This window comes from Arvicanthis niloticus, chromosome 11, assembly GCF_011762505.2.
Source record: "Arvicanthis niloticus isolate mArvNil1 chromosome 11, mArvNil1.pat.X, whole genome shotgun sequence".
In the NCBI taxonomy this organism is placed as follows: Eukaryota; Metazoa; Chordata; class Mammalia; order Rodentia; family Muridae; genus Arvicanthis; species Arvicanthis niloticus.
In genome coordinates this window covers 25,530,803-25,557,030 of record NC_047668.1, presented here as the reverse complement: position 1 = coordinate 25,557,030, position 26,228 = coordinate 25,530,803, and the positions used below count along the sequence as shown (strand labels likewise).

Sequence of the window (26,228 nt, the reverse complement as noted above, 5' to 3'; positions counted from 1 at the left end):
GTCATTGTTTGTATTGGAGTGTGTGTGTGTATGTGTGTGTGTGTGTGTGTGTGTGTGTGTGAGCGTGCACATATGCAGGTGTGCATGCACACACATCATTATGTTTATGCGTGTTTGCATGTGTCCACACATGTCTGGAGTGGGTGTACTTTTTCATTGCTCTCCACCTTATTTGATGGGGATCAGGTCACTTATTGACCATGGAACTCATAGTTCACCTAGGCTAGCTCACCACTGAGCCTTTGGGATCCTTGTCTCCTCCTCAGTCCTGGGATGCCAGGCATAAACATACTGCCATGTTTGCCTTTTCATGTCACAAAGGGAATCTAAACTAAGACCCTCATGTTCACACAAGCACTTTATTGAATTAGCTTTCTATTACTATAGATGTAAATGGTTATAGGGATAATGATGTAAAATAATAACAAAAATTGATTATTTTATACTATTGTAGTTCAGAAATCACAACTAGACCCCACAGGGCTAAATACACATGTCATCAGAGTTTGACTTCCTGGTGTTAGCCTCTAGGAGATATGTTTCCCTCCCTTGCAGAGCTTTTGAGGCTGGAGGCTACTCACTCACCTTGCTCCTCATCCCTGCCTCATATTCATCATAGGCAATATGTCATCTCCCAAACTCTGCTTTTATCAATATTTCTTTCTCCTCTAACATTTCCTGTCTCCTTCTTTCCCTTTTTATAAACTCAGAGGTTACCATGTAGGTCTATCTGTATCAGTCAGAACAGTCTCTCTGCCATACATTGGGGACCTTCCTGTGAGGCGGTAGTTTGGAAACTTTAATTCTACTTGAAATACAAGAATCCAATTAAAGCTATAGCTCAGCTTTTCAAATCCATTCGCTCTCACAACTCAGATTGTCAAAAGAACCAAGGTACTCTTATACAACCAACATATATTTTTGAGATGAAGAAGAGCTAGGACTTAAAAAAAAATCTAGTGTTTTTATAGTGATTCTAAAGTTCTCTATTGAATAATTTGTAAATTCAAATAATTTGTCATCTTTAACATTTTCTTGAATTTAATGAACTTTTACTGATTTTTTTCTTTTTAAAGAATTTGGATTTTTTTTTAATTAACAAAGAGCATATCTTTCCTAGAGTTCCATGAATAAGGTGAATATTTGCAACTCCTCTGATATTTGATCTTACTCCTTTCTCCTTGTTTACTCAAATACATGATTCGTTATGACCACAGAGTTTGAGCCTGCAAATCTATCTATCTATATGTCCCTCTATTAAGCAGTCTAAGAGATGTCATTCTCTAGGGAGAGAATTTACTTGACTATTACATCAGTTTTGAAAGTTTGCTCACTCGTAAGTAACTGGTATAGAAGAGATAGTACATGAAATGCCCTTCTGGAGCTCATCATGTACTGATTCCTGAATTCAAAAGGTGAAAACCAACAGCACAAAATCTGAAATTTGAGCAATCAAGAAACCAGCAGCTGAGGAGTAGCCTTTTCCTTGGTTTTCTTCCTTTGGTACTGCCTTGAAGACAGAGGGTCTTTAAAGGACTGGTATTTAACCAAAGTGCACTAGTGAGACATAAACAATTGTTCTTAGTCTGCTCTTCTTCTAATGGGTTAATATCTATCACAATACATGGTAAAATTTATCTATAGTCCATAGTATGCTCTTAGAGAAAGTGGTAGAATTTAATAAATAAGTATGAGACAAACAATATGAGAGGTTGCAATAGTACATATTAGAATCATTTGTGTGACTTGCTGATGGTGTTGCATTTCTAAATACTGGTAACTGTAATATATTTGAACAACATAGTCAAACCTTTGTTTTCAGTGTATTTGTACTATGAATTCCTTTCTCTTTGGTGAGTTCATGGAGACTGTTCTGTCAGCTTCATTACATCTATCCATTTGCTTCATCTCCGATACAGTAGTATGACCTCCAGGGATCAGAGAGTCAATAGGTCTTCATGTCCATTCACTGCCAGGATTTTCTATTGAGACTACTGTCAAAGGTGCAAATTTTGATGTTCTGTGTACCTTTTTCCTCCTAAATATGAGTGCTAATACTATAAGGACTCAACTAAAACTACTTGGCTTTGAGTAGTCAGTGAGCTAGCGAGGGTCATGGTGCAGTTCTAAACAGGAAGTTCTGAATCACTGGCTTCTTCATGGAGATATATATGTGGATATGTGACCTGTTTCAACTTTATGCTTCTGGCTCAATGACACAGCAGGGTCTAGCTTTGGAGGATAGCAGCTCAAACATATCTGTTATTTTTGAAAATGTGAGAATTGCACAGAAAAAAATCAGTCAAGTTTTCTAATAGAATCTGAAATCAGATGCAGGTAGATATAAATTTCCAGTTCATATGTGCTTCTACCTCCTAAAAATATTAAAAAGACAAAAAAGGCAGTTTTTGGAAAGTTCTTCAAATGCCCGCTCTCCTGCACAAGTTCTTCTAGTGTCTTCTTCTCCCTTTATATTGGGGTCCTTATTCTCTTTTCTGAAAAATGGAAGCATTAATGTTAGTAACAGGTCAGATGTTCTGTTCAGTTGTCCATGTTGAGAAGATGGTGGCTGTAGCCTTTCTGGATACTGTCTTTTCCATGGAGCCAAAGTAAACAAGGCTCAAATGAAGAGGGCCGGTTTTGGAAAAGATGGTTTGTTTCTAATGCAAATGTGGATGATTTACAGAAATGGGTTACTACTTAAGGACACGGAAGAAATAAAACTTTCCTTTTCCTCAGTCCTGCAAATGAATTATTGCAGTATTCTAATAAATATATTTTTAAACATTTAAAAGAGTACCTTCAGCTTTTAAATACTACTCATCTTATAACTCTAAGCGTTACATCTAAAATATTAGCATGTTTTTAATGCAAAGTTGGTGATAGCCACTAAGCTCCCCAATTTTCTTTTAAACCTTTATTCTGTTCTGAGTATGGCCTTCATTGATCGTTGTGTAAGGCCCAGTATTACTTCAACTTAGCACAGTTTTCTTTAATGCTGTGTAAGACATGTCCAGTCAGTTTGATTTGCCAAATATAGACTTAACTGTGGGCAAGAATTGTTAATTACCAACATAATTTTAACAAAGTGACTTTGCCAAATTCAATAATTCAATTCTTTCAGTGCTCTAATTTTTGTTAGAATCTCAGTGACCATCCGGATTGATAGAACTCATTAGCTGTGTGTGTGTTTCTCACTTTTGACTTGCATTTGTCCTACCTCCAAATTTCTATTCTGTTGAGTTTTAAGAACTGGAAAAACTTGTTGTGACAGATTATTAATTATTGAACTGGCAGATAGTATAAAAAATGCACATAGTTCCCCAAAGAAAGACTATGTAGAGGCAGAAAGGAATAAAAAGGTAAATAAGAGAATCTTGTTAGTAGTTATTTTGGATAATGGTTTCAAGGATGATTGGAGGGAGATAAAGAAATAAATCAAAAACAAAACAAAACAAAAATGCTAGACCAAGAGGCGATGCTCGCAACCAACCATTAGACTGAGCCCAGGGTCCCCGATGAGGGAGGTGGAAAAGGGACTGAGGAGCTGAGAGGGTTTGCAGCCCCATGAAGGAAGCAACAGTGTCAACTGCCCAGAACCCCCAGCCCCCACAGCTTCCTGGAGACTGGACCACTAACCAAAGAGTACACATGGAGGGACCCATGGCTCCAGCTGTGTTTGCGAATAGCCTTGTTAGACATCAGTGGGAGAAAAGGCCCTTGGGTCTGTGGGTGTTCGATGCCCCAGTGTAGGGGAATGCCAGGGCAGGAAGACAGGGGTGGGTGGGGAGAGAGGTAGAGGGAGGGGGAATGGAATGGGGAGTTCAGAAGAGGAGACCTAGAAAGGGGAAAACATTTGAAATATGAATAAAATATCCAATAAAAGAAAGGAAAAAAGATACCATTAATAAAATGATAATAAATTGTAATTTATTGTGAAAAAAAGACAAAACAAAAAACAACAAAAAAGAAGTATAAAAAGAACAATAATAAGCGAAACAAAGCAAAATGCTAAAATGTCCTTGGGCTAGTGTTTGGTGAGAGAAAAATACCATGGTGCACTCCACTACAGACAGAGTTGCCATGACCTGCATAGATTCCTGTGGGTGCTTCTATCAGGAACACACCGAGTCCTCTGATACTTAGCAACTGCTCATTGGTTCAGACATTGGTCAATACAAGACAATCTCTAATGTAAAATTATGTTATGTCATTTAAAAATGTTAAGATTAAACCCAGAATCCCCTTAATGACATTTATGTACCTTCCCATTAATTAATATGAATTTATAATAAGAACTGTCACTTAAAGTTGTTGACATGCCCCAGCATAGGGGACTGATAGGGCGGTGAGGTGGGGGTGGGTAGGTGATGGAGCACCCTCACAGAAGCAGGAGGGTGGGGATAGGGGGAGGGGATAGGATGTTTGCCGAGGGGAAACTGGGAAGGGGGAACAACGTTTGAAATGTAAATAAACAAAATAACCAATAAAAAAAAAAGAGAAAATAGTTATTCAAAAAACCCAAACTTATTCACATAGTTCAAATTATATTAAGCAATGGATTTGAAAACAAAATGTTTGGAATTCAGTGAAATCGACTTTTATAAAAATTGACCTTTATGTTTTCATCATACAACTTATGAGGTACTATAAAATAATTTTAGGGACCCAAGAGTCTAAAAACACAGTTAATGATTTGTTGGGTTTTAGGAGAATTTTGTATCAATCTATAATTCATTCTAACTTGGATTAAGTATTTTTTCCTTCTCACTATGAAAAGGGACATTATGTATAGATCATGATCTATAAATAGAATTTGTTCATGTTTCTCATATCAAAATTTTGTACTTATATAACATTTAGAAAGGATGAACAATCTGTTGCCATCAATATCTCTTTGGTGTTCCTTATAAGTTTCTCTGTACTGACTTTTTTTATGAAACCACATTTGGTTTAGCAGTGGGCTCTGTGTCAAAGAATAGTGTGGTGCCATGACTAACAGATGCATGAACTCACACTCCTGACCCTGACCCAGAGCCACCATTATGATTTGAACATTTTGGAAAAACTATCATTTGCCTATTGCATATGTTTGTTATTGCAAAGCGTAGGTAACATTGTTTCACTCCTTTCAAACATTACCATAGTTAAGTTTGTTAGAGAAAATTAAAACACAGCTAATTTTAAGTATGCTAAAAATTGGCACAGCTCCTTTGTCTTTTAGCAAAAATATTAACTAACCAGAAAAAGAAAAAAATTCACAGAACTGTCTACTGTTTTCGAGCTATCTAGTACCTTATTCTGAATATCACAGGCTAAGTCTTTTTCCAACTGTTTTTTGTTTGCCAGGATGTCCCATTAACTCATTTTTTTTTATTCCCTAGGCATTTAAACAGAAAACAAAATGTCATTGTTTTCTTTTGTTACTAAGATTAATTAAATTCATGATAGATTAAAACAATTAGATTCTCCTCATTTTCCACACAAAATTGGTTGATTGAACTTTTACATTTCACCAGAGCAATTAAGTTGCCTAATAAGAATAAATTTAGCAACAAATTTAATAGCTCACGAACTAATGTTAAAAAAAATTACAAACAAATTAATAGTTCCAGAAAAAGGCTTATTTGAGCCGTATCATCTTTAGTTATTACAAATAACATATGATGAACATTGTAAGGAGAACGGTAGGAAGAAGAGAGAGAATAAAAAATAATGAAGAGACTGCCAGGGGAGGAGACTGGAAGACTGGAGAGTGGAGCTATGAGGAGATGGAAAGGGACACCAAGATACTAAGTATCATTTTCTGGAAGTAGAGTGAGTTTGCTATGTTGACAGAGTTGTGTTGTGGTAAATCTCCAATCCAAATAAACCCAGTCAAATAAAACACAACTCAATAATTATGAATACAAGCTGCACGCCTAGATTGGGCAGATTTACCACTGCACTGCTGTATTCCCCAGTTATGAGACCCCTTATAACTTGCTGTTTCTTCAGCCATGTGCTTCTCCGTTCTCCTTCCACTCTCTCTCCTCTCCTCCTTCTCCCCCCAACTTTTCAGCTCCACCATTCCTTCTGCTGCCCAATCACCCACTCTAGCTTTTATTCTACAAGTCAAGGTGAGGAGCAGGTTCACAAGAAGGCACCTGTATGTGTGATTCACTCCTCATCTTCAGTCCCTCCCAGGAAAGCGGAATTAGCATCAAAATACAAGACCAGGGCTATCCACAACAGAGTTGCTCTGTTTATAAGAGTCACTGCAGCATGTTTTGAAGTGATTGTTGGAAGAGAAGTTCATTCTCTAGGCGTATTTTCAGAGATTGCAGCTTTTCCTACATTATGAACAAAGTGAACCTACAGAGCTCTCCGCTGTAGCTTCTCTCATTCTGAGACTCTGCAAAGCAGATGTGTAACAGTTATTGTTTAGTGGTTGCTACAATGTTTTCAGCCACCTTTGTAGTTAATGCAGGTGCTCATCTGTTCTTCTTCGGGAAGAAAAGGATGTTAAGGCATGCAAACGAATTGCTCAAAATGATATAACTGCCCAATGGGCCCAAACCCTGACAAAGACATGCTTACCATTGATTGTAGTAGTATACCATATGTCATATAGTAGTACCATAGATTACAGTAGTGTAGATTATTGTAACAACCAGAGGCCTGTCTTTAAGGCAGAGTTTCTCTTATCATTTTTATCATCGGAGAATGCGTTTTTATAGTATATTTTTAATAAACTGAAAATGGAATGCTTTTTCTTTTTCTTACCTAAATTATAGTATTCTGTGTTAGTCATGCATACAATCCCAGTTTGAAGCTCAATATGAAATTGGTAGAATATTGTTTTGTTTTCTGTGATATGAAAATTTGCTTTCCCACTTGCGTAGAATTTTGTACATGGCTTAAAATTGGTATTATTTGCCAGGTTCATTTAGAAAGTCTCCTGTGATTTACATTTTCATTGAACCAGGAAAAAATAAATATATAAAGAGAGTCAGTGAGCTATGTTCCATAGAATACTTGCATGATGGTTCCTGGTTTGTTCATCAGGATGTGCTAAGACCACCTGCTCCGGAATCACCTTGGTACTTGTTAAAATTCAGACTCTAGCTTGCCAGGGTTCCACCACCTGGACCTCAGCATTTCAGAATCTCTGATCTATATACTATCCACAAAGTCTGGAATCATTTATTTTCATGTCAGTATAAATTATCTCAGAAAGAGTAGAGGAGTTTTTTTTTTTTTTTTCCAAAATCTCAGTAGCTATTTTTTTTTTTTATTAGACTAGGAATGTATATTCAGAAGTTGCTCCCAGATTAATAAATTAATAGTCAGTATTAGTCATGAAAACTGAAACAGCAGTGTGACACTGTGACACATGCCACGCCATAAATGTACCTTGAACACATTGTAAATGAAGTAAGCCAGACACAAAATGACAGATGTCCTACAATTTTACCTACCTGGGACAGGTAGGGGCAATATCTTATTTTATTTTACATACTTTAACGATTTTTTCTTATTTTGAGATCATAATATACTTACATCATTTTCCTCTTCCTTTCCTGCCCACCAGAGTCTCATCTGTACCCCTCTTTGCTTTCCTTCAAATTCATAGCCTCCTTTTTTGTTATAAGTATATTTAAATTCATATGAATTTCTAAATATAGAGGTAGGTACACCCTGTTCAGTCTGTACAATGTTTCTTGTGTATGTGTTTTCAGAGCTGACCATTTCATGTTGGATAACCACGTGGTGTGTTCTTTCCTGGGGAGTCTATTTTATGTACTCTCGGAATTTAGCTGAACTGGTATGGAAGGTGCTGTGAGATTGTGTCTCTAGAAATGTCACATGATGCTCCCAGAAAGTCTCCCCAATCGGACCTCTTAAACATGAGTGGAACAAGAACAACACAGTGGTCATGCTAAATAGCAAGTGGCTGTCAGTGTTTCATATAAGGAGGTTAAAATTTAGTGGCTGTAATCCTGTGATCTATTCATGCAGACATGATTATAGGTAAGTAGGTAGGTAGATGGATAACAGACAACATAGGTAGATGATGGTGAGGGAACCAAAACCACTGTGTATGAAAAATGTGGAGTTGTAGCATCAAGGCTGAAAAACGTGAGGTTCTTCATGAATATTGTAGTCTCCTCTGGCTTCCTGCTTGATGTTCCACATTTAAGTCACCAATAACCAGTGCTGTTATACCCATACATCTTAAAATCAGTTTCCCACTTGTGTGATGAAAAAAAAATGAGAAAAACTAAAATATTATTGGGAAAAACTGACGCAGCATTAATTTGCTTATGTTCAGTGTTTAAAGCATAAATATCCTGTTTTATACATGTGAAAATTTTTTTTAAAAAAACCTATGTGTTCAGCTATGAATGTGACAATGAAGCATATTGAGATGTGATTATGTCCTCGTCTCATAAAATAATAGCTTAAAAAGCATTGCTGCTACCAAAAGGAAGAGAATCTTTAACAAGTTGGTGTGACTCTAGGTCACTCTCTTACGCTGACTATAACACAAAGACATCTAGGAGCTATGGTCTTGAAAATTAGCTTTCTGGATCAAGGTAGTTTACTAGTTGGCAGTAGAAAAATTCTATGTGCATTTTCCAAAGTTAAGGTTAAGGTGATAAAGCAATTGGGCCTTTTAACACTTAACAGAGGTGGAGGTGAAATGAAATAGCCATCCAAAACAGCAAATAATTAATTGAGTCTCTTTGTTAACAGGCAGAAGGTCAAGTCCACACAGCCACAACAGTGATACTGTCTGCATTGTAAACAGCTGAGTCTTTGACTTGAAAGTGATTAGATCGGATTGCTGGGAACTAATTAAAATAAGGTTTTATCGTAGAAAGGTATAAAAGGCAGTATAAAAATTTTAAGTATGGTCACTTACTTTATCTTTGGTCTTCTCATGAGTTCTTTTGAGTTATAACTTTGAATTTCATTTTTGTGGGTTTTTTTTTTTTTTTTTACTAAATTGTGTTACATACTTGTTGAAAAGCTGTAATCAATAATTCTGCATAAGATATTGACTATATGAGTGGATCGGCATGAAGAAAAGTATATAGCTTTTTATGTATTAAAAGTTAATGATAATAGGTTACATTGTTTCCCATGGAAACATTTACATTGGCTGCTGCTGCTTCTTCATAGACTTGTTTAAATATTTTGTTTGAATCATTATAGCCCGGCACTATCAGGTCTCAGGAAATTTTAATTGTAAAAGAACTTTTAAAAGTTGTGTACCCATGTATAGCTTAAAACACTCTATTTTAAAATAATTTTGTTTAAAATAGAGGACAAGCATCCAATTTACATCTTACTTGACAAATAATAACAGCAAAGGATACCTATCTGAAATATGCAGTGTGGTAAAGCTGAAGAAAATCTCTGGGAAGAATTAGAAAAACCTGGACCATGCGTGTCTCCAATTGTGCTGTAAGGATTTGGAGGGAGGAATCTCAGTGCCAGTGAACAGCCTGGAGGGATGAGCACTGCGCTGGAAAAAACGAAGCAGACAGATGGTAGCCGTGAGGAAGAGCCGATAAAGGGTGGGAGAAACACAGTAGGCATCAGGAAGCCTTCAAGCCTCTAGGTTTTAAAATGAAGCTGAATCGAAGAATTTTTGCGAGAAACAATTATTTGACTTCATGATGTCTTTCCCAGACAGTCATTGCATTTCAGGGAATAAAGTTACATTTTCAAGTTTTAAATGGAGTTTAAAAACCTTACATGAATCAAAACATTGTCCATGTGGTCATCCCAAAACATGGCACAAGTGCCTATAAACTCACTCTACTGCAGATTACACTTCTGCAAATGTATTTTATGCTGGACAGTGTCCTTAACCACTGATGTTTGTGCTTTGTCCCTTGGAAAAGCTCCCATGTTACAGCAAACTGAAACTCGTAAGTTTTAACCATTCTGATGAAGAAATGGTGGGAGGTGAGCATATGTTTCTGAGGATCTTATTTTATTTACATTAAAGCCTCCTTTCTATATTTAATTCTCAGCCATGTAAAGCCAGTTGGAAATGATCTTGCTTAATTCTTCTTTGCCTTGGTTTGCTCCATTCTAAAAGCTGTGTATAGAAGGGTCTTTGTATGTCTGGGATCCATTAAGTTTCAGTGGCAAGGGCCACGTGGAAATGAGGCCCATATAAATATCACCCACACATCCACTTCCATTCTAGCTTAATAATCTCCTACTGCTGCTCCTTTTCAGAGAGAAATTATTGTTGGTCATGTTGGAGCTGCAGCGTGGTTTCAGAGTTTGTAAGGTGCACCATGCAAAAAGAGCTCGGACATTACCATGTCCATGTCTGCAGAGACCAGAGCCCATGCTCTGTGTGTACAGAATTAGAAGGCCGGTGCTCAGGATGGCAGGCAAGGCCTCACACATTAATCAGTGTCTTCTATCCCAGTATCAGAACAGCCTTTTGTAAGGAACAGCTCACGGTGGCAACATCATATGTTCACCTTGAAGATGATAAGCAAATATGTGGAATACAATTTTATATAAGTGACAGAAACTAAGTACCCATAGTTTGGGACTGTTAAAGAATGGGAGAAAGAAAATCTTTTGACAAATGACAGTCCCAACATACTTGATTGTTTTGTTTTTTTTTTTAACACAAGACTTCCCTGAGCACATTTCATAATTGTTTCTGTCTACTCTATAGTTGACTGACTGACATGACAGATCTAGCTGTTGAAAGATGCCAATCAAGTTGAGGCATGGTCATGACTTGATTAAAGGGGTTTCCTTTGTAATATAAAATATAAGCTAATAATAATATTCTAAGCTTCATTTAAGTATAATTTGACGAAGCCTATATAGGCTTCTAATGTAGAATATACTGATTTGCATGCATGTAGTGGGATGAATAAATCAATCTAATTAACATATTCCATCCCTCACACGCCTAATTTTAGTTGTAAAAGTATTTAATATCTCTTTTAGCAGTTTTATTCTTCACTATTTACTTCACTATGTTTTGCTATGCCAAAGAAGGCATTTACAGAACTTTTGTATTGATAAAACTGTATGCCCAATTCACCAGTGTCTGCCTAATTCTACTTCTACAATAACTGTCATTCTATAGTCCATAACTAAGAATACATTGCCCTTTTAATTTTCTGTCAAAGAATAAAACTTTTCTAAGCACAATTCTTAGACTTATTTAGCTTAAATTATCAATAAGTATATTATCATAGCAACCACTTGTTGTACCAAGAGCAGAAGATGAAATCACTGTATGTTTCTGATAACTTAGTAACCAGAGCTACATATAAGGCTGTCAGACAGCAAGTAAATGATAATACTGTTTTCAGGGGTGACTAGTTGCAATTGATTCTGTACAATTCCAAACCCCATGCATTTTTTTCTTAATACAGCTGCTCATGCTATTCAATTTGACATTGGGGGCATAAAGTTGGCATTTTCTGGGTAGCAAATTTTGTGTAGTTATTAGACTCTAACTGAGATTTTGTCTGCAAAACTGTAGTGTACTTTAAAAATAAATAAGTTCAACAGGTTTAGAATGAAAATGAGCAAGAATAGCTTATATTATATTTAAATTCTAATATCTACAGTCTGCAATCTCCCTGAGCAAGAATATTTAGAGAGATTAGAACCAGTGATTGTGCAGCTCCATCTCTTCTCGCATGTATACCTAATGTCATTTTAGGAAAACTTGCATCCAGCAGCACGGGTGAAACATTACTAATATAAAGTCACTAGAAAGCATATTAATCCACAAGTAAACACTTGAAAAAAATAAAATGTGATGGGTATAAATTATAATATCATAAAAATAAAATATGCAACATTTTATGATTTTATTTTCTCACTACTCAATTTGTTTCCTCCTGAAAGCAAAATCTTATTCTTTTTAATTCAGAATAAAGTTAAAAGACTTCTAAGGAAGTTCAAGTCCTATTAAGCCTGTATGGTGATTTGAATAATGGCCTCCAGAGGCTCATATGTTTGAATGCTTTGTCCCCAGTCAATGGAACTGTTTGAGAATGAGAGGTGGTGTGGCCTATAGGAGGGAGTATATCTCTGGGAATGGGCTCTGAGGTTTTAAAAGCCTACTCTAAGTCCTATCTCTATATCTCTTTGTATCCATCTCTCTGTCTCTGTCTTTCTGTCTATCTGTCTATCTATCTATCTATCTATCTATCTATCTATCTATCTATCTTAGATCAGATAGGAGCTCTCAGCTACATCTTCAGCACCATTCCTTCTCACGTACTGCCATGCTCCACACCATGAAGATGATGTACTAACCCTCTAAAACTGTAAGCATGCCCTCAATTAAATATTGTCTTGGTCACGCTGTTTCATCACAGCAATAGAACTGTAACTATGACAGCTTGCTTATGGTCCATCATCTTGTCAACACAAGCTCTAAGCTCCATTGAATTTATATCATGCTAGCATCAGGGCAGGGACCTTGCTCCTCAGTCAGCAATCTTTGTTGGCATCTGTGGATGGACACTGGCCTGTCTGGTTTTCAGCCTTGACTGGCAACCATTGAAATGTCTCCCATTCTTATCTATCATTTACTTTCTATACATAACCTTGGAAAGCTTCACTTGTTAATCGCAGTCGTGGGTATGATGGTAAAGGGTAGGTCATCAGAACACATTTTCCATTTCCTATGACCACATAAAGTTATACTGAAGAGCCTTGACCATGTTGTTTTGAATGTCATGCACAGCTGTGATGAACCCAAGGACAAGCCTCTGTCTCTTCCAAGCATTTGCTGGGCACAATTAGGCATTCTTCTAGCACTTTGTTTATTGTGAACACGCCGTTCTCTTTACATTAATAAAGGTAAAAATTCTGGACCTTTTTACAGGTATATGACTAGTTAGAAAATGAACATATTTGACGAGGCAGGTGAAGATCAAATGCTTGCTTTGAGTAAAAAGGTCTGATCTGACTTTGCTTTTGCTCTCCTGACTTTATCGTGTGCTTCCTTGACTTTGGCATTTCACTGGCATGTGAGCAAATAGTGACTTGCTGGCCCTCGTTGTAGGAACATTTCCACCATAGTTCTGACATTTTACATGTATATCAGCTTAAAGGTACTGAGTTAGTGCTTACATACTGGTACCTGCTTCATACTTTAATTGATCTGTCTTTTCTGTGTCACTTTTGTTTGAATGTGGCATGCTGTGGCATGCTGGTATAAACATCTTGCTTTGCTAGGCAATTCATGGCATGAATATTTTTAGAGCTTAACAAAAAGGTGTGCCAAGATTTTCCAACCTGACTGAATCTAAAAGTCAAATAGTTTAATTGAAGTATTAGCTAGACTGATGGTTTACTCCTTCAAAGACAATTACTTTATTCCCTAAATAGTCATAAATTATGCTGTATTGCCAAGGTATAGTTAATTAACGAGTATAGATAGAGGCCTAAAGGATTGCCTGACTAGAAGAAAAAAGAACACTCCAAGTGCATGTCTAGCTTTAGGAGTATGACAGTAGTGACAAGCTCTCCATTATAAGAGTCTAGTACAGTTGGTTTTCCTTTGAGAATTCTTCTTCATTTCCACTTATATGCTCTACTAAAAGCACATTTAACAAACAAAAGCAACAGATTTACAAAATAAGTCAACCAAGGAATTTCATTTTCTTCAGCAGATGTTTCTTTATGGGTTGAAGTATATTTCTTCAAATATAATTTTACACTGTGCAGAAGAATAAGACGTGTACCACGCACATGACATATGTATTCATGTTCATACAACTCATTCTAGATGTTGACACATGGCTGTAATTGTATGTAATATCTGAACATTATTATCCTATCCTATGCTTTGAAGTGTTTCAGTTAATAAACAGCGGTAGGTATGATCTCATTGTTATTATTGTACTAAATTCTTTAGATATTTGTAGAGATATGAAGATATTTGTTCTTAAGGATCAAAGCCAGCCAACTACAAACTATTGCAGCACTTTATAATTAAAGAAAACATAGTGATAATACACATTGAGTTTACATAATCAAGGATGGCTTACTAATATGAACAGCTGTCACTATTTGCTAGCTAATTTTATCCTAATTATTGTTAGTAAAAATAAAATATTTTACATCATAGCAAGAACATTTATAAGTCATGATACATATTTGTATTGCTTCATCATTGCTATTATAATATATTTACTTGATTAAGATCTGAAACAGGCCGGGCGGTGGTGGCGCACACCTTTAACCCCAGCACTTGGGAGGCAGAGGCAGGTGGATCTCTGAGTTCGAGGCCAGCCTGGTCTACAGAGTGAGTTCCAGGACAGCCAGGGCTACACAGAGAAACCCTGTCTCGAAAAACGAATAAATAAATAAATAAATAAATAAATAAATAAATAAAATCTGAAACACAAAATAGCTTCTACCACTGGGAACCTTGGTGGAATTTCTCCTCTATTCAGCTTGATTCAGATAGGGCATGGTTAGTGAAAAATGGCCAAAATAGATGACTCAGCCCTTTCATGCTCCTACACCCCATAAAATGAGAGGAATATGCCCCATTGCTTAGATCACTAATTCTCATTTAAGTTTCTGTCCATATGACACACTCTTTTTGCTGTCCATGATGCTTCTCACAGGCCCACCCCTTCCTCTCCTAGAATATAAACATAGGAGACAGGTTTGGAACATTAGCATATATTGTAGTCACCATGTGCCTGTCCCTTTTTAAATGCTGCAGCCCTTTACCTGATGCATTTTCTGAGGTACTATGGTACCAGTGGTTGGTAGGGATTGAACATCTGTAGTTGTGATGAATGTCTGAAATAAGGTGTTCTACATTTGGGCGGTTATGAATTCACCCAGAGAAGAGGAAAAGTCTGCAATTTCTTCCTTTCATAGCACTCAGGTGACACAAAGAGGTCAAAGTAGCTCAAATGCTGCAACAAGGGGCAAAGGGAGATCAAATGCTGTTTTGGGAATAAAGGTGTATGTTTATTAATTATCACAAACGTTTTAAGTATTTACCAGTGAATCTCTTAAAGTGTGTGTGTGTGTGTGTCTGTGTGTGTGTGTTTGGGTGTGTGTGTTTGGGTGTGTGTGTGTGCACACACGGGCACATGAGTGCAGAAAGTGTACCCAACTGAGATTGAAACACTTACATAGAATTAGATGCTGATATCGCAGATAGTAAAACTAAATGGATTTTTCAATAGGAGTACTATTATTATTTAGTTTCTATGTTTCCTTAGTTAATTATGTAGTAAAATTAAACTAAGTAAGTCTTTAAGATGTTGTGCTTTGCCTTTTATTGCACTGAAATAATGGCAATTCCTTTTGTTGGAGAATTTGAAGAAGAACAGACTATCTGTGTCTAGCTACCTAAGTCTAAAAGCAGTGTGCTGTACCAGTGATTTTATGGATTTAGCTTCGTTTTGAATTTATTCTAGAACACATCCTTGCACTAGAGCATTTATACATGTTCTCTTGTGGTTATATGATGTCACAGTCAGAAGTCAAGCAAGGATTTACAAAAATCCTCCAAACTCAACCTTAGTCACTGAACATTTGTGGGTCAGGCTTATGGGACTTTGGCAAATTTGCAGTATTGACTTCTCAAGTCCAGTAGAATTTTTACCTGCAGGAAGAGGGGCTCAGAGTCAGTGGCTGCCTTGGTATGTTGAAGAGGCAGAAGAGATTAGAATTTTTATGTAAAGTCTCCGATGTGCTTGTCTACCTCACTTTTTATTTTTAGAAGTTTTATGGCAAAACCAAAGGATTTCTACAATTCAGATTTAGCTGTGTGTCTCTTGGCTTATGACCTATTCTGGTCTTCCCTCCATAATAACTAGAGCCCAGTCAACTGTGGTTCCCACAGTCTGTATCTTACCCACAGATGAGGCAGAAAAGCAACAGCACCCATGGCCTCTCCTCTGCAGGCTGAACCTTTGCAGGGCATGAGCGCTATGCTGCAGTAACTAAGGAGACAATGTGGCTGTAGAAATGGGTCAGATTAAAAGTAGGAAAGATGAATCAAGATTTAGAAATCTGGAGTTGAGGTGTTGCTCAATGGCAAAGCAAATATCTCACTTATACAAGACTCTGAATTGGATCCCAACCACCATAAATAATGATTGTAAAACATTTGTGAGACTTTACTCTGATATGTGTATCATAAAACTACTATTGTAGATGATGTTTTAAGGGCTCAGATTTATAGTAGACTATGGTGAATGTGATTTATTTATTTAATTCCTTCCTTCCTTCCTTCCTTCCTTCCTTCCTTCCTTCCTTCCTTCCCTTCCCTTCCCTTCCCTTCCCCCTCCCTCCCTCCCTCCCTCCCTCCCTCCCTCCCTCCTTCCTTCCTTCCTTCTTTCCTTTTGTCTCCCCTATCCACTCGTTCTAAAGACAAGATCTTAATATATAGCTCTAGTTGTTTTGAAATTCACTATATAGATAAATCTTGTCTTGAACTCACAGAGATCTACCTGTTGTTGCCTCCCAAGTAGTGGGCTTAAAGGTGTGTGCCGCTACACCCAGCCCCATTGTGATTTCTAACCCAAGGCTAATTCTGTAATAATCTTGCCCAATCTGGAACCACAAAGGTATAAACTACCCAATTCACTAAAATGAGTTTTTACAGTTTCAACACAAAGAATAGATATGCCTAGTTCCAGGGTGAAGGTATCTCTGTGACATCAGGATGAGATAGGGTCAGGAACTGAATAGGACATGTACCCAGTGTTCAGTTTTATATAGAACATGGATTTCCTAGTGGTTCAGCCAGAGGGACATGAAAGAGCTTATATTAGTTCCAAAGAATTTTGTGACCAAAGACATTTCATCACATTTGCTCTAGCACCAGGTTAAAATGGGAAGATTTTTTTTTTTTATCACAATAGAAAGTGAAATTTTACAGAAGCTAAAGGAGCGCCCTGTCATGTCTGTGTTAGACCTTGTTTGTTCTTTACTATGTCACACTAAAGACAAACACTGAGACCCACAAACTACAGGAAAAATGTTACCCTTCTCATTCAGACCTTGTGTGTACTTAAATCATGAGTATAAGATGAAGTATTTATAATTTAGGTCCCAGAAGTTAAAAGTATAAAATATTATATATTGTAAAAACATTAAAATTACAAATTTAAATGCAAATTTGAGCACTTATTGGGCAGCATGCATTGCATTCCTGAAATAAGGGCCAATCTTTCATTTGTTATTTCTCACATTGCTAGGAGACAGGCAAGTGGCCAAGAAAATTAAGACAAAGAGAAGTTTAATAACTTTTATGATGCAAATATGTAATAACTCTTTTACCACCTCTACTTACATCAAAGCAATGCATTCCACAGCCTAATGATTAAAATATAGGTATAGATTTTAAGCAGTAATGGAATTAATGTTAGTAATAGCTTGTTTCATTTTGAATTATTTGATTAGATTCATGAGTTTAATATTACATTAAAATTTATAGGTATGTTTAAAGTAGTAATTTCTAAAACTTTAATTATATAGATAGGTGACTCTATATATTATATTTTGCATCATGATCTTAAATACAAATTATATAAAATACAGAATACCTCTTAAGCATCTCAGAAGCTTAGAACTTGTTGCCACAACTATTTTTTTTTAAATAAATAGGGGTTCTTTTTATATTACTTCATTAGTATTAGTTCTAGTTCAATTAAGGTGGGAAATTTTGTAATTAGTTCAGGTGTTACTTGTGCATTGGAACACTCCTTCTTAGTTAACATTGTATTGTGCAAAACTTTTGCTATTTTCTAAAGTATAGTTCTAATAACCCAAAAAAACTGGTCATTAAAATTTTAATAATACAACTCTCTGCTTTCTGTTTTAGATTCTTCTTGATCCTTGCTAGTAAAATCAAATATACAATTTTTCTTTTTGTAATTATAAACTAATGCCATTAGTCCAGATAATAACAGCAGCCTTTTCTGACTTCTAAGTCACATGTTTGATTGATATTTTTGCCATTATGTGTCTTTATTGAATGTGGACTCCTCTCCGTGTTTGGTGCATAAATGTAGACAATTGTAATATTTGTTTTTAATGAATATTAATATCTTCTGATTAATTTTGGCTTGAAGTATATTTTTTCAGATAGCTACACCTGCTTGCTTCTTGGCTTGGAGTGTCTTTTTCTGTTCTTCCTCCTTGAGGTGGTTTTTGTCCTTGATGGCAAGGTGTGTTTCTTAAATGGAGCAGAAAAATGGATCTTGTTTTCTAATACAGGGTTAACATATGTCTTTTGATTGGGAAATTGATATGATTAATACTGAATTTTTAGTTGGCAGTGTTTGTTTACTGCTTGGAGTCAGCCTGGCTCTGAGAGGGTAATGGCAGGGGCACAGAGTAGGACTCTGGTGATGGCTTTAAAATCTGAGGGTTTCAGGGTTTTCTGGATTTTTGACCTGTACTGGAATGCTGTTGATAACTTCTAAGAAGTCCTAAAAACTTCTGAGGGCAAAAGACTGCAGGTTAAGTGATTAATACCTGTACCCTAAAAGCAGAGGATTAGGCAATATGGCCTTTGTTCTATCTCAGCAGAAACTGCTAGGCTCTAACTAACTCTGCTAGTCTGAGGTCACAGAAAGAAAAGACACTTAAGAAAGTTATTGTATAGAGTTTATTACTAAGTGTAAAAAGTTTCCTATGAAAGCTATCTAAGGGGAAAAGCAAAAATGTCCTAAGTAGGGAAAAAGGAAAACTTCTATTCTATTGATAAGAGGGAAAAAAATTCTATTGTATCTCTTTTTCTATATCTAACTATTCTAACTCCCTAACTATTCTAACTAACTGGCTATTCTAACTATTCTAACTCTCTAACTAACTCTTATCTCTTTGTCCTCGATCTTATACATCTTTCAGAGAACATGGTTACATGTTACAAGGTTCATCAGAATTTCACACTAAAATTCAAATCATAAATTGAAATAGAAGTTTACAACAGAGAACATTTACATGCATATCCATTAGGAGTAATTAACTAGCTAGACATTCATCGCCTGTCTGGCTCCACATGTTTGCTGAAAGTTTGAAACTATAACTTAAGAAATTAGTGAAGTTTTGTATAGATAAACCCAGGCAATATTTTTTCTTCTGTCCTGGTACCTATAATAAATTGTGAATTCCCTTTTAGTGACCTTTGGTTAATTGTTTTTCAACTTCTTGGAATGAGCTCTGAGCAGAAGTCTGGTTACTATCTCTCTTGGGGCAACCACTGATAACACTCAGGAGTCTGGCAGAGTTCTCATTGCAGTTTTGACTATACATGAGGGATCTAATAGCAGTCCCATTATAAAAGAGCTTAATAATCATTGATATAATTTTAGGAATTCTTATAGGATCATCATTAAGACTTAAGAAGTCATCTATTTGTCTATATAGCATCACTACAAGACAATACATCTTCGTGGATCTGCAGAGATCTGCTCCAAAGGGGGTGTGCTATTGCTTAGTGATTGTTACATATGTTTAATAATAATAAGAGGAAAAGCATATTAATAGCAGGAATCTTTCCTAAAATTACATTTGCCACAGCCTTGCTAATGGGGCACACTCAGATAATAATCTGAGGTAAGCATTTCAGGATGATCATCTGCTAATTATTAGCTTGTCCCATTATGGTTCCTGACAATTTACTTCTGTTATTTTGTTATGGTGTTGGTGGTTTGTTTTTTACCATTCTTTTGATCTCTTTATTTACTTTTCTGGGATTATTTATTCCTTGTGGCTCTTGGGTACAGTTCATCTTTTCATACTGAAGCATTCCTTCCAGTGCCTTCTGTAGAACTGGAGTGGTAGATAGAAATTTCTTAAATGTGCCTTTATCATGGAATATATTTCTGTCTACATTGTTTATGATTGAAAGCTTGCTAAGTATGGTAGTCTGGCCTGGCATCTGTGGTCTCTTAGAGTCTACATCACAATTTCCAGGCCCTTCTGGCTTTTAGCATTTCCATTGATAAGTCAGATATAATTCTAATAGTTATGTCTTTATTTGTTACTTGGTCTTTTTCTCTTACAGCTTTTAATATCTTCTCTCTTTCTAAACATGTACTACTTTGATTATTATCTCACTGTGGATTTATTTCTCTGGTCTTGTATATGCCTTTGCACCTTTATTGGGACATTCTTCTGATTGGGAAAACTTCTTTAAAATATTTTATGTATCTTTGATCTGGGTTTCTTCTACTTCCTATATTCCTATTATCTTTAAGTTTGGTCTTTTCATAGTGTCATGGATTTCCTGGATATCTTCATCCTAGAATATTATAGACAAAACATTTTGTTTTGATTGAGTTATCCATTACTCTTACCTTATCTTCAAGACTTAAATTCTGTCTTCCATGTCTATGGTCTGTTGGTGACGTTGATCACTGAGGTTTTATTTTACATCCTAAGTTGTTTATTTCAAGTTTTATTTTAGTTTGGATTTTCTTTAGTGATTTTATTTCTTTGTTAAATTCTACTTTCTTGTCTTGAAATGTTTTATTAGACTATTTAACTATTTGTGTTTTCACGCTCTTCATTAAAACATTTATTTATAACCTTTTAAATGTCCTTTAACATACTCATAATTATTACTTTGAAACTCCTTTGCCTTGTTCATCAGGTACACTGCTTTTCCTAGAGATCACTAGAATAGGATTGTTGGCTTCTGGAATAGACATATTGTCTTGATTATTCATGTTTATATCTTTGTGCAGGGATCAAGGTATCTGGAATTAGAATATGTATGTGTTTCTTGAGGTAGCTATTTAGTCTTGTCTTTGTTGGATGGATGGGTTCTTTGGTTGATGTTGACCACTCTGAATGCTAGATAGGTGTGGTGGCTGTGGGATCCCTGGCAGAAAATGTTGCTATGAGTCAGTGGATGATACAAAAGATTGGAGATGGGTAGAAAGAGAGGCTGTGTTTGAGAGTGAGAAACAGTGAGGGGATCCTGGGTTGCCATCAAGAGTTGGAGTCCCCAGGGAATGGAGATAGGGAGGGAAGAGGCTCCTTTAAGGAAACTACAGCAAGATTAAGAGGAAGTCTGAAGACACAGAAATGAAAGAGCTTAAAAAACATTTTCTAAATAATCTTAAGTTACCTAGTACAAAGAATCAAATTTCTCTAGCCTGAAGGTACCACAACCCTTCAAGGTAGATTTAGAATTATCTGTTAATGACTCTAAACTTATAGAATAAGAGTTACTCAATTTGTTGAAAGAGGCCAGTCAAAACTCTAATCAAGTTTCCCTTCAAAATAAAGAATACTCATAATTGTGTGAAAGTAATTGATGCTATTTACATAATTTTATTTTCTCGGTAAGATATATTGTAGGATATAAATTGTATTGTCACTCCTTTAGTTCAGCACAGACTCAGTTTTTCTAATTCTTTTTCTGTTTTTATACTTTTACATTCCTTTGAAAAAAGCATTTTAATTCAAAATGTGAATTGACATGAAAATACTTTATCTCTTGTTGATTTTCAAACACACATTAAACAATCATTTATATGATATATGATCTGTTCCTTGAAACAGGTCCATTAAATCAGAGCTTTAACATGGTATCAGCAGGAAATTGTCCATATTAAGATGAAGTTATCTATCCATTGCCCCATAACAAATTGCTTCGATGCCCAACAGCTTAAGTTAACAGACACTGATGGTGCACATTTTCTCAGGGCAGCCTCGGTGGGGACATTGGTGCAGGGTTGTTCAAGAAGTACAGTCAAGCTGTTGCTCAGAGCTACAGCCTCTCTAAACTTGACTGCGTTGAAGGACAAGCTTCTGAGCTCAGTGCTTTGACTTGAGCAGTCTGAGTTCTTCCCCATGTGACTATAGGGCTTCCTGCAGAGGAAGAATAGAACAACTCAAGTTATGAGAAATACACATTTACAACCAAATCCCCAAAGTGATATACCCATATCATTCCTTTCCCATACTCTCTTGACCTCACAGATCAATCCTAGCTTAATGTGGGAAAGTATCCATTGGGATGTATATTCCAGAAGAGGTAGGGATTTATTTAAGTAGTGTTTTTATTTTGAATCAAAATTTCCCATCACAAATGAGATTAAAATAGAAAATGCATTTTTGACTTTATATATCAAAATCTGTCAATTTCTTTTTACTGTCAGGGGTACTTGTTTATCTCTCTTAATTCCATAATCGTCAAATTGCTGAACTTCAAAATGATTTAAAGGAATTCTCTACTTCCTTCTTTAAAAAAAAATCTTATAGCATCATTGTCTTCTGGAAGATCCTCTTTCAATTTTAAAATGACATAACTGGTAACATTTATCAATTAAAGAAATGTGTGCTTCCTTACATATAAATCCTTTTCTTATAAGTATTTGTCTTTAAAACCAATATACTAATAATTTTTATCCATTAATATCTAAGCTGATCATGCCCCTTGTTTTCTGCTCTACTTTATACAGGGTCTCATGTAGGCCAGGCTAGCCTGGACCGTGCTGTGGGTAGAGGAATTCTGCTCCAATTTCATCCACCTCTATGGACTAGGATTGCCAGATTGTATCACCTTTACCCATCTTTCCCCTTTGTTTTTCAGTTTTGTTAAGTTTCATTATGGAACATAATTTTCTCAACAGTATCTTAGGTCATTGGAAACACAAGTAAGATTTGTGTCATGCCATGGGTGCAAAGAATTCTGTACTGATTGTACTACAGCTGATATTTGTTAAACAATTTATCTTTCTTTTCTTCAAATAATAGAAACATGGTTTACTGTATAATCTTATCTTTTTATCCTAGGTCTCCTAAAAACCCAGAACAGAAAATCATTAAGAGAGTGATTGCTCTTGAAGGAGATATTGTAAGGTAGGTGCCAGATTACTGCTTTTAACTTAAAATCTAGGTTTTAAACTTGTTTTTTTTTTTTTTTTTTGAATGATCATTTGATATTAAAGTAAAATATGCCTGGCGATCTAGAATTTTGGACACACTTTTCTTAGGCTTCTGCTTTAGTGAACATCAGTAACTGTTTCAGGATGGAAGGTATACATGATGTTATTGAGTACACCATTTTTCTTAAACTATAAAACACAGGATAATTATTAATTAAATCAAAATTAATCAATACTTTAATTATCATTAAATTACGGCTCTCAGGTATGAGCGCTTGCACAATTATTTTAATACTGTGACATCAGTATCCATTTTAGAAATTTTCAAGAACATTTCATTATCTTAGAATCCCAGACACAAACTCCTAGGACTCCTTTATAACCACAGAGATCAGGACAAGCTGGATAGGAGCTGAAACACACATTTCTGGGTTCACAGTGAGTGTTGAAACTACAAACAGCACTGAAATAATCAAGAGTTTGAGCAGCAGAGAGCAAAGTCTCATTTATTGCACTTGCTGATATAAACAATATTTGAGACTGGGCAAAAAAGCCATTAGTGCGTGATGCATCTCATTCCGATTGCCTACTTGAAGAAAGGCGTAGCCAGGTGTACACAATATAGCAGACAAATGCTTTGAAAATTATATTCAAGATGTTTTCTGACTCTGTTTCCACTCAAAACCCCATCCTAAAAAATCTTGTGTTAGTGATTACATAAGCAAAACAAACGAAATGGAAAGAGCCTCTGTGGGTTTTAGAGCAGAATTGAGATCAGCAGTGTAGAGATGTTCCGAGGATCACTAGAGTCCCCGAGACCCCTTTGGGGGTTCTGTGAGAGCAAAACTACTTTTTTTTTCATAACCAGAGGATGTCCTTTGTCTTTTTGTTTTGTTTTATTTTACTGTTTTGCTATTGCTCATGCAGAATGGAATTTTCCAGATTGTGATAGACGGAATAAAAAAGCAATCACCACAACCCAGCTATTCTCTCTACACCAACCAGGCATTAGAAACATTTACAAAAGCATTTAAAATGTCACCTGACTCATTTACCACTGAAAATTGTTATTTTTATTTAAAAACATGTCCAGAATAAGGAAACTCACCAAGCCAGAAACAGGTTATTGATTTCCACAGGCATGTAAGAAGGGAATGGAGGGGCTGTTAATGGGTACAGGGTTATGTGCTTGTTTTTAAGAGGTATAGAAATATCTTAAAGTGTATCATACTGACAGTCGTCCAATTAGATATGAAAAAACAGAGTTGTACATTTTAATGGAGATGATTATATATTATATGAATTACATCTCAATAAAACTATTCTTACAAAACAAAAATAGTCATCAAAACAAATACACATTTTATTCATGTAATGCAGTCTAATAAAATTAAGATTGTTCATGAATCAGGAATTTTTTAAAATTATAGTCAAAAAGGAACTTTGCTATTTCCCATTATGAATTACTAGCTGGACAGTCAGCAATGTGATGTTAGAGATGCAAAAGATTAAAATCTCTACAGTGCATCTCTGGGGAGACATTAGGTTTTGCTCTCCTCACTCAGTAAGCATACACTGGGGTGATACCTCAGAGGCAGACAGAGCCGAGGCAGGTTGATGAACCAGGGTCAGAGTCACCTTCTTCCTAGATATTATTGAGGTCACGCAGAAGAAGCCTGCAAATAGATACCAGTCATTATGCCGGTCTCTGGACCTCAATCACGGAGCAATGAGTGAAACAATGGAGGAAGGAATTAGAGCCAAGATTTAATTCCAATTTAAAGTTTTTTCAAAAACCCTTTTGTTAATTGGGGGAAAAAAATCATTCTTTACCTGCTTTCTGTCTTTAAGAGGGGAAGAACCAATTTCTTTCTTTTTCTTTCTTTTTTATTTTTTGAAACCTTGGCACCTGGTTATCTTAACTTCCTAAACTTTAAACTAGTGAGACAATACACACCTACAATAGTTTCTAACAGCCTTGATAGGTGTTAAAGGGCCAGACAATGAGATAATAAAACATTTCCTGATGAAAGTTCCTATTTCTGTTTGTGATCCCTTTCTTGCAATTCCATATCTGAAAGTACTTATAGGAACATGCTCTTGATAAGCTGAAGGGTCCTTAGCGTTTCTCTCCCTTGTGAGAAGCAAGGGCTCTGGTGTGTGACATGCCCTTTCAGTCCCGTTTTCCCTTGGATATTACTGAATTTTCTAGGATGCAAGTTAAACCAAATGTGATTTTTCAACATTTGCTTTCGTGAAGAGAATTTGATATTTTCTAGAGTATAAACAAATAGGGTACAAACCCCTTTAGGTTTTAGTATACATACATTTCAATATTATTTTAAACTTAAAACTAGAGAGACTCAGAGGACATCATGAAGGCATGAACTTTTCAGAGGTCAAGTTCACTGTTAAAGACTTGACCAAGTAGTCTATTTAGTTAGTGTTCTATTAGCTAAGTTGTCTCTGCTTATAAATGTACTGAATGTACTGAAATGTATTCTTTAGAGAACCTGTTGAGGAGATATCTTAGAAAATAAGGGGAACAGCTCCCTGAAGAACAGCAAGAGACTAACACTATGACTTCTAGTTTGATTTTGTTGTACCCTGTATCCACATTGCTTTGTCTATTGCCTTCTTTTTTTTTTTTTTCAGTTGACTTTTGTCCCATTACTTCCTGCTGCCTTCCTTAGGTGAACCTCACATCTCAGTGATATGATGGAAATCTCAGTATGCTCTCTGAGGGACAGAGCTATGATGTATCTATTAGATGGACTGCTGGTCAACCAACTGATCAGCTGAGCTTGGCCTTTCTGATGTAGATCCATGGGTAGAGAGACTGAGTGACCTAGAAAGTACCCTGTAGTTAAAACAAAGCTGTTGTAAGGGTTTTGTTGGTAGGAGTGACAAGTACTGAGAGGGATACCAGAACAGAGCATTGTGGTTAGCAGTTACTTAGCTTAGTATTACCTTTGCAAGACTCAGTTCAATAAAATTACAATCTGTTCTCTTTAGTAATGGCTGTGACTCTACTCCCTAAGGAAGATTAACTTTTTAAAGTTTTTTCTTTTTAATTACAGAAATAATTTGGCTTTATTGAACTGGAGATGCTGTGAAGAACAACATCCTTGCTCACAAATATTATTTAATGTTGCAGAGTAAATAGGCTAAAATGGAAATATTAGTTATAAAAGTACGGAATTGGGGTTATTTTTATTTTTAGTTCTAGCTCCCCTCCCAGGAAGCTTTTAAATTTTTTTTTTTATTTTAAAAGATACTATAAATATAAATAGATCACACACTGTCCTAGTTAAGAGTTTCATTGCGCTTAAGAGACACCATGACCAA

At 35.9% G+C, this 26,228-nt stretch overlaps 1 protein-coding gene across 5 annotated transcripts in view; it reads left to right on the top strand.

The window, feature by feature from the left end:
• Immp2l (inner mitochondrial membrane peptidase subunit 2) overlaps positions 1–26,228 on the top strand; it is an 826,273-nt gene that overhangs the window by 530,074 nt on the left and 269,971 nt on the right. For all 5 annotated transcript variants that reach the window (XM_034514317.2, XM_076941950.1, XM_076941949.1 and 2 more), the window contains one exon: positions 22,789–22,854. In XM_034514317.2, coding sequence (XP_034370208.1) covers positions 22,789–22,854 — 66 coding nt within the window. The remainder of the gene's footprint in view (positions 1–22,788; positions 22,855–26,228) is intronic.